This window comes from Ruditapes philippinarum, unplaced genomic scaffold (genome assembly GCF_026571515.1).
Source record: "Ruditapes philippinarum isolate M1 unplaced genomic scaffold, ASM2657151v2 ctg774_1_1_1_1, whole genome shotgun sequence".
Lineage (NCBI taxonomy): Eukaryota > Metazoa > Mollusca > Bivalvia > Venerida > Veneridae > Ruditapes > Ruditapes philippinarum.
Genome location: NW_026860651.1, coordinates 24,225 through 33,520, shown reverse-complemented (window position 1 = coordinate 33,520; position 9,296 = coordinate 24,225). Strand labels below are relative to the sequence as shown.

At 32.3% G+C, this 9,296-nt stretch overlaps 2 protein-coding genes across 2 annotated transcripts; both read right to left on the bottom strand.

Annotated features, from left to right (window-relative positions):
• Positions 1 to 1,557: 1,557 nt before the first annotated feature.
• LOC132712883 (uncharacterized) lies at positions 1,558 to 5,342 on the bottom strand. Its single transcript, XM_060695321.1, has 5 exons — positions 5,257 to 5,342; positions 4,568 to 4,668; positions 3,870 to 3,938; positions 2,150 to 2,276; positions 1,558 to 1,808 (listed from the first exon to the last, which is right to left on the bottom strand). The coding sequence occupies exons 1-5, from the start codon at positions 5,333 to 5,335 to the stop codon at positions 1,804 to 1,806; spliced, it is 381 nt and encodes a 126-aa protein (XP_060551304.1). The 5' UTR covers positions 5,336 to 5,342; the 3' UTR covers positions 1,558 to 1,803.
• Positions 5,343 to 5,832: 490 nt separating this feature from the next.
• LOC132712882 (uncharacterized) lies at positions 5,833 to 8,951 on the bottom strand. Its single transcript, XM_060695320.1, has 4 exons — positions 7,706 to 8,951; positions 7,173 to 7,310; positions 6,555 to 6,637; positions 5,833 to 6,072 (listed from the first exon to the last, which is right to left on the bottom strand). Exons 1-4 carry the CDS (start codon positions 8,823 to 8,825, stop codon positions 5,848 to 5,850), a joined length of 1,566 nt encoding a protein of 521 aa, XP_060551303.1. The 5' UTR covers positions 8,826 to 8,951; the 3' UTR covers positions 5,833 to 5,847.
• Between the last annotated feature and the right edge of the window lie 345 nt (positions 8,952 to 9,296).

Genomic DNA, 9,296 nt, shown 5'->3' with positions numbered 1-9,296 from the left:
TTTCATTGTTCTTTTTTTAATTTGTCTTAAATTATTACTGAGTACAGGAGTATGCAAACAAATGTCTTTAAAATCAGCTGTGTATGTTAATCTGGTAAACGTCACAATTATTGTCACCTTTGAGAGCTTCAATTCCTCCCTTGATAATAAGGTAAATGAATTGTCATATTGGTTGAAACAAAAATTGGAAGTCATCTTTGCCTCATTTTTTTAATAACCAAGCGTTCACTCTTTGTATGGTTTATCAGTCGTTATCGGTATTTGTTGACTTCATAACAGTGAGCTAATAAACTATATCATATATTCTTGCGTATCAGACTGGCGTTTCCGTTAGTTTTGACCCATGCCGGAAATTTCATCTGGCATAGGGGGTTCCAGATGAGTCGCGTGCTGTACAATGGCACGATGAAGATGACGTCATTTTACCGTTATGCATGATTTTGTAATTCATACGCTGTTGAATGAAAGTAGTTACGGTTGTAATGATATAAATTTTCATTGAAAGTAAAGATAAAAAATTTAAAATATAATGGAATATGGTAGAATATGCAAGAAAAAATATCTGACATATGTTTGCGGTTCGGATCGGAATATCCGTCCCTCGGTCACCCGCCCAATGGGCGGGTCACCTCGGGACGGATATTCCGATCCGAACCGCAAAATATGACAGATATTATTACGGTTATTGTCGTTTCAAATTCAATTTGCCTGTCCATATCATCTAATTATTACAAACATAAGCAAGGTTTGTCTATTATCAAACAAAGTATATTTCTCTCAAAGACAGGGTCTTTTGTAAGAAACGGTAGAAAGAAAATATTAAAGACTATGTGATGAGTAAATGCAGGAGAAAAGTTGATAAATCAAAGGAAAACGTTCCTGAGGAAAGAACCACTTACTTGTAGTCTTAAAGGTACAAATTATTGCAGTATAGCAAAGTACGATTGCATTGAAACAATACGTAACATACATCGAATTAAAAAAATATATATTAAAAATTAATGTAATCTGTGCATGAATAAAATTAAAAATTATACCGGCAAAATACAATAATTCCTCATTTTTTCCTTTCACCCATGTGCAACTTGAATCGTTTAGCAGCTAATTTTCAGAGTCCCTTACGTTTTCCTCTTTAAAACTGCTAAATAAAAACAAACCTCAGCAATATCTCTTTCAAAATACCTCTATGTCGACATATCTGTGTGTCGAACATCCTCTACGTCGGAATTGTATATCTTAGATTATCCAATTATTCAGTTATAAATTACTATGAATCAGTCATTGTGTAAAACATTTCTCATCAACACAGTGAAATTGGAAACTAACTGTATTTGATATTGAGTGAAGTTCAAAAGATCTTATACGTATTGTGATCGTACTAATTTTTCACCAACAGATCTACTTATGTACCTTAACTATTTTTTGTTTGTAATATTTGACAGACGAGGAGAACTCATATAAAATACTATGAAGGTTACTAAGATTCTCTATTTAGTCTGCCAATACATGGATTAGACAGCAATCTATACATTTTTATCACTCCCTCTGTTTCTTTACTTTGTTATCCTTTTTAACAGTACATGTATTATGTTTTCTCCGCTTTTTACAATTGTAGTTTTATTTTCATTGTAATCTTATTTTTATCTTGCATGCAGCGAAGAAATAAATACAGTGTATTAATAAAACAAAACACAAACTGAATTGACAGCCTTGAATTTCAGTGCTACTTTACTCCGCCGTCATGTTAATCAACTTATTGTTTCTATAAATAGATTATACAATTCAAACAATAGCATCGTCCAATCATCCTGAAAAAAAGATCATTGATGAAAAAAGAAGCTAAATGAAGTTCATTTTCTTATTTGTCTGTGATAAATCTTCATTTCATGTGATGCAAATGTTTCATTTATGTGAGATTCGCAGTTCAAACAAAGTTAATGCATTTATATAATATAGTTTCTAATATAAAACTGCGATTAAGTGAATATAAACAAGTGATAAGAAGAAGTTCCTGACAGGTGTTATTCGTAAGTATCCGTTCGGCTTACGACACACAAAATATACAAAGAGCAGATGTAAATTGTATAAGAGAAAAGTGATGGTATCTTTGAAATAATTCATCCGTATAGTATTGTTATAAATTACATACCAACGATAGAAGGCCCAGTTCCTCCGCTTGAACATTCAAGATTACAGAAATCTGGTCGGCAACAATGAGAACAAACCGGAACATCTCGAGGTGAGAATCCGTTGATAGACCGCTTAGAAGTACATGTCTAGAATTTCAATTCAGTGCCATATAATTTAAAGATATACTGTGCTAACATTTGATATCTATTTAAAAAATATTATTAATTGCTACACATATTTTTTAATTAAAATAAACACGTTTTGAATTCACACAAAGACAATATGCTATGTTTAAAATTCTGCACACTATAGATAGCCACGATATGAATAAATACATTGAAGTGTCATTAAAAAAAACTGGCAGTTTTGTTTTTTTTTTGAAAATACTGTTCTGTTCACTTGTCCCGAAATAGGGAATGCAGCTTCCCATACATGTTTTTTATTCTGTTATTCAAATTATAGATAATTAGTAAGAATTCCATACATTTCAGTACATTTCAATGATTAAAATATTTTACTCGTGGATGAGCATAGTATATATTTATTAATGATAAGCAAAAACACGAAACATTTAAACTTATTCACATCGGTCTAAACAATTGAATTTTTTAAATAATATACAATGTAAATAGCTTGAATTTGACGATGTTTTACAGCTTATTCAATCAATCAAATATATTATTTTTTATTTTAAGATTATACAATTATACAATATAAATAGCTTTGATTTGACTCGAAAATATTAATAAACTAGTGTATTTTTTTCATATTCAATTCCATACAATTTCATTCAGCTTATTAAATAATTACCAAATACATTTTTCACTCGAATTTGATATTCTTTTCTCTCATATACCCCGGAAAAATTACAAAAACATATTTGACCACGATACTCGCCACGAAAAAGTTAGGAAAATTGAAACAATTCCGTTGATAACATCATAAATAATTCGTGATTTAACATACCGCTTTACACAAGGTTTGTTTGATAAATTATTCAAATTGGTAAATCCAATCAACATAATTTCAATGAAAGTATATGAAAACGGCTCATTTGTATATTAGATACAAATTTGCGCAATTTCCAGAAAAGCGCACGGATAAATCATAATAGTATTTAAGCGATAATCGATCTACATAATTATTAACGTTACTTAAAAGCAAAGAGTACGACCACAGTTATCGTTCTAGAAAGCATGTTATTGAATGATATAATAAACAGTTACTTATTTTCTTTATCTTGTATGATAGTGATGTTTTACAGCGAAAATAGTTCAAACTCTGTCAATTTTAACTAATATACATTTTTAATAAAAAAAAAATGTTAAATTATGTAACATGAACAGCAGGGAGACTTTTACCCGTTGGACCGGATAGAGAATAGCCTTACCACCTGAACAGAGCCATACTGGCCTGCACATTCATGCAGTCTGACCAGGCTCTATTCTGTAAGGTGATCAATCTCAAATTGTCATCATTACATTCAAGCATTTCAAAACATAGCAGTTGAATTTAAGACATTTAGCAATGTGGGTAATGTTTTAATTCGTTATTGTGATTCAATCTGTCCTGTTCTATAACATTAAAATTTCCATGTTATAATATAAATGATAAAAATATAAATAAAATTGTAACGAAATGGTTACCAGATACATATATAAGTTATTAAATGACTGTTTATGCATGACAATGAGCACCAGAAATAGTAAGAGAAAACGGTCATTGTGAATGAAAATTACCTTAGGATCAGTGCAGCCCATATTGTATACGAAATTATTTCCAGTGTCCAATTTTTCTATCCGGCAAACCTAAAATGAAAAAAACATCATACAGTAGAATAAATAAAGTTTTGATGATAGTCTAATATCTAAATTCCATTTTGTTTAAAACCTCTTGTTCTGATACATGTTAGAACATACAAGTAAAGAAACAAGTACAGTTCTTGATGATAGCTTAAGTATGATATATGTTAAAGATTATTGTTCTTTTCAACGTTATAAGTGGTTCTTCTTTATGTTAAAAATAATGAAATTGTTTTTACGGGTAGTTTCTACAAAAATATATCCATGTCATCAATATTATAATCGTATTTTTATCTATCTTCATTCGTTACGAGCTAACTTTCTGTAATAAATATGTCCTTTTTTGGAAATTTAGCGCAGTCCATTAGACGTTTTATGGAGTTCAATATCAAAATAGAAAAATTGTGTTACCAACAGTATAGATCCTGGTCGGATTGCTGTATGTACGGCCTAGCCTAGCTTTATTCTGGAGGCTTTTGATTCAAGCAAATTACGGGTTAATCTACCAAACAGAACTACTATTACATTTTATTAATTCAAATACGCATTATAAGAAGAACAATTTGAAATTCCGTCCCATAATGCTTACATTTGTTTTATCAATATTTAATTATTTCAACAAAAAATAAATAAACCTTGTCCATTTGACACAGTTGAATATTGTGGCACATTTCCTTATCTTTTACATTTGAACAGTTCATACATAATGGTCCCCTCGTAGATGGATTCTGGAAACCTTAAGATAGATAAATAATGAAACCATTATTATGAGCCTTTGATCTGTATTAATAATGATTCAAATCCTGCAAGGGGCTTTGGATTCTTTCATGTGAGGATGCCGTATGACCTGTACTGTGTCGTTGAGAAGTGTAGTTCTTTGACTAAACAATCCTTTACTTATATACAATTGCAAATTCTTGGTAAACCTTAAAACGCATTAATTGAATACAGTTATTTGTCAATCTTAATAGCTTCCGATATCAATAGCATCTCTTCAGACGAGTATCGAGAATAAAGGCAAATGCATATAGCAGGTAGTCTGTGTAGATTATTAATGCTAAATATCTTTGACATCCAATTGTAAGACTGGAGCGATATTCAACTCAGTGAAGCACTCTCTTGGGCAAGTCCCTTTTTTCGTTGACATGACATTGCGACGAAGCTATTAATCAAGCACCTGAGGTCGTCAATAAGCAGTTAATTTTAAACTATATGCACACAACGTTAACAATGCCACTGTTGTGTGTTATAAGCGCCGTCTCGTGCAAAAAAAAGAAATATTTTTATATTATGTATACGCTTATAGATAAAGGTAACAATTTACCACCATCACCACATCCGGCGCTGTTACAGAAATTGTCATTGCAACAGTATGAGCAATCCCCATTCTGAGTTGTATTCATACATTGTTGAAATCATATATAAAGATCGATGAACTTATGGAATTAATGATTGTTTTTTCCATATTAGTATTCACAACACGAGAATGTGATTTGGTCAGAGTAATAATACTCAAACATATAATATACAATACTGTGTAAGGCCACCATGGTTGAATGATTAGGAGTCCGCTTGTGCAAAAACAATGCACAAAGCGGCAGCCGTTGTCTTCCTGCATCAATACAATTGGGAAATCGGCCATCTATCCTTGGTGGTGTCGATGCCCCTCAAAAGTTCAAAACCCAACGCAACAAACAAAGCTGTAATGTTTTATTCTAATGGCATAAATAAATGTTTCATAAACCTAAAAGGTCAGTTTAATTTTGTGGAATTACTTTTGTTTGTAAATTTCAAAACTTTCAAATTTCTTGATCAATAAGTTAAAAGCTTGACACACCCGAACCAAAACAACAAAATCTCATAAAAAGACTGCACCAAATGTATGTAAACAGAGAATAATAGTAAAAGTGGCATGTTAAATAAGCGAAATTGTTAGAGTACAATATACTATTGCGGGATATATAACGGAAACAAATCCATAGTCCTTTCGTAAATTGTGTAACTTCACAGAGAATGTTAGAATAAAATCATATTCGCCAGTTAGACTAATTGTATTGCATGTATGACTTACATCAGCATCAATGCAGCCGGAGGAGTAAAGGTTTCCAGTCGGTGACGATTGACGGTTGATAAAACATATCTATAAACATGAAATGAAAAGCTTAAGAAATTAGATAAAAAATTGCTTATGTCTTTAGAAATGGTATAAACTGTATATATACTAGATAATACAAAACGATGTGAAACTATTTCTATCATACAATAAAAAAGCATTAATTATACTTTTACTATGTGCTTGATCAAAACAGAGACACAAAATAAAAATTCTGTAATTAAGTTATTTTCTTATTATGTTTTACTGCAAGGTTTGCTTTCAGTAAAACTGTAAATCAAAGGACATGAAGGAATGAGACGGCTTAGGCTGTGGGTTGTTTGTTTGTTTTTCGGTCTTTCATGGAAAACAATGTTTGTTCGCAACTAGCATATCATAACAATGATAGGTTTCTTTTTGGTCAGTATGTTATAATGAATACTAATTAATGTTAATTGGTTTCTTTTAATGTTTGAATCCTGTTACTATTAGTGATATTTGAATTATTAAAATGATGTATACAATTTTACCTCGTTGGTACTATTACACTTTTGAACATTCTTGCAAGCTTTTAAGTTTGATGTATTTTCACATTTGAAACACCAATGAAAATCTATAAAAATGAACAATAATGTAAGACCCATTCAACGGCAACAAATTATGACAGTTAATATATGCAGATATTGGGAATATGTTTGATTAATTATAAGAGTAACTATTTTTTGTATATATTTTGTATCATTTTGAAAGGAGACTTACTTTGAAAAAGAAAATGAAACAAAAAGAAAAACGTGAAAAATAGCAGACTAGGTTGACTAACTCAATGTATAAGAAAATAGAAACAGCAACATGTAATGTTCCCTACCAATGATAAGGAGATTCTAAATGTCATTAATCCTTAATTAAGAACAAGAACAACATATAACAATACTGAGACCAAATAAATGGCAGCGATTTAACTTTTTTGCCGTCTTACTACTAGATATATGTATATAGTTTTTATATTTCTAGAAAACTTTCTTCTTTTAGTACATTAATATATTTTGTATCTGACTGTATAAAATATTGAAGTTTCTGTGAAAGAATAAAATTCTTACATGAATGGATATAAATGCTACTGGAGTTTAATAAAAACATAAAACGTGTACCTGGTTTAGTTGTGGATGAAGAGCTAAGGGTTGTTGTGGATGCTGTAGATACTGCTGTGGTTACGATAGTGGTTGTAGTTGGTGTTGTTGTTGGTATTGTAGTGATGGTGGTGGTGGAAGGAAGCGTACAATTTTTCTCTACATGTAAAGCAAACAAAAAAATGTAGGTCTTTCACACAAACAACTAAAAAACATAACACTTTCGTTTTTCAAAAGGGACTGTGGTAAGACGGTTTTGTACAATTTTTAATGAATCGAATCACATGGTATCACCAGACTGTAACAGCACTAGATCTGGCCATTATTGACATTGCATATTGCATTTGACACTATCAATGTAAGAAATATACATATAAATAATGACATGATACCTATTTCGTAAAAATAAGTAAAACTAAACTGTTGCATTTGTATTGTTATATACCTATCAAAAGGAACAAACAAAACATAATTATATTGTAGCTTCAGCAACTTTATCTTATAAAAAATGAATGTTAAGCAACAGTAAACATTAACTGGTTTTACGTTAGTACCTGCATCATGTAACATAAGTCTTAGGGGATATCCATATGCCGCAGCAATACCAGGTCGTCCATACAGAAAAGCGCCAAACTTTGCTCCCCCGCTGTGAGACAAATCATAAGAGTTGTTAGCTGTCACATTCACGAAAATTGTAACATAATCTGCAAAGGGACTAACAACAGGTAATGTTTTAATTTCCCACTGTCCAATAGGCAGACCGTTCAACTCAATACCGCCGACATCCGCCTTCTTTGTTGTAATTGCTATACTATTACTACCACTGTCGTAAAATGAAGGGACTTCAAACTTGTATGAGTCAACAAACTGGGACACACCTTGTACATTCATCATAAATGGATCCCCCGCTATGTTATCTCCGTCGTGACCATATTGGACGACCATTATAGGTTTGTTTGCGGTAATTGTCATTGGGTCAGATCCCCCTGTCAATGCTATAAGCCGGCCTTTCCTCATATGTCTTGCATGGTTCCCGGCTTTGCTGTGATACCTCATTAAAGTTCCATCTTTACTTGCAAATATTCTCAAAACAAAATGTGTTCGGGGATAAGTTGGTGGAACAATAAATTGGGTTGTCCAGTATTTAATCGGTGTCAAGTGCTCGATTAGAGATTGGGTGTCGCCAGTATTTGGAGGTATGTTTACAAGAGCAGCTCCGGATATAACAGCGATAGGTTTATTTGAGGAGATGTAACTCTCTGTCACGTCGAATTTTGACTTAAATTGATATGTTTCGTACTTTTGCAAGCGGAATGATGTACTACCATGTCCATGAAGGTTCAGAGTTATGTTAATTACAACATCAGTGTCGTTCTCTATCGCGGCGACGAGAACTTCACTGGAGAAAGATGAAATAGGCCGATATGAAGCAGCATAGTAATGCATACCAAGCGCTTTTGTCGGAAGGACTAGCATTCCTTCAAACCAGTCAGCACTTCCAACTGTTATGTAGGTAATTGATATATTCACATCAGATGTTACTTCTATTCCTTTTAGTTGTTTCCCGTCTTCGTTTTGAGATAGATCGCCACTAAGCGTAATCAACGTTGAATTTGATACCTGATATATGTTATCGAGTTTCAACAGTGGAGCAATGACCCGCACATTCGCCATCGATTGTGAAAGTACTGACACATGAAGGTGAAGATTCTTTTCATTGAGTGGTATATATTGCCCAGTAACACCAAATATGAAATGGTTCCAAATGTATCTGAAAAAAAACTCAATTTCTTACATTGTTAAAATGTGAACTACTGTTTTTCGTAGTTTAATATCATGTACGCACCAATCACATTATAAAGAATCACTTTAAGAAATCAAAAACATCTTATCTTCCATTTAAGTTAGGTTTCTTTGATTAAAAATAACTTATTTAATAATTGAATGGGCGAGAATGACTTGATGTAATTGCTACGGTGTTCCGTTAGGGCCAATGCGTTTACTCTGAGAACATAAGAGTACGATGGTGACAGTACGACAGTACGATGTTAACAAAACGACAGAACGAGTGTGACAGCACGACAGTACGATGGTTACAGTACGACAATATGATGGTGACAGTGCGACAGTATGATGGTGACAGTA

Excerpts from the sequence above, each read along its gene's own strand:
- LOC132712883 (XM_060695321.1), bottom strand. The coding sequence starts at position 5,335 with ATGAATACAACTCAGAATGGGGATTGCTCATACTGTTGCAATGACAAT. Across the intron at positions 4,669-5,256 it reads CGCCGGATGTGGTGATGGTG|GTTTCCAGAATCCATCTACG; the intron begins GTAAATTGTTAC and ends ATCTATCTTAAG. Across the intron at positions 2,277-3,869 it reads TGGGCTGCACTGATCCTAAG|ACATGTACTTCTAAGCGGTC; the intron begins GTAATTTTCATT and ends TTGAAATTCTAG.
- LOC132712882 (XM_060695320.1), bottom strand. The coding sequence starts at position 8,825 with ATGGCGAATGTGCGGGTCATTGCTCCACTGTTGAAACTCGATAACATA. Across the intron at positions 6,638-7,172 it reads TTCATCCACAACTAAACCAG|ATTTTCATTGGTGTTTCAAA; the intron begins GTACACGTTTTA and ends TCATTTTTATAG. Across the intron at positions 6,073-6,554 it reads AGTGTAATAGTACCAACGAG|ATATGTTTTATCAACCGTCA; the intron begins GTAAAATTGTAT and ends TCATGTTTATAG.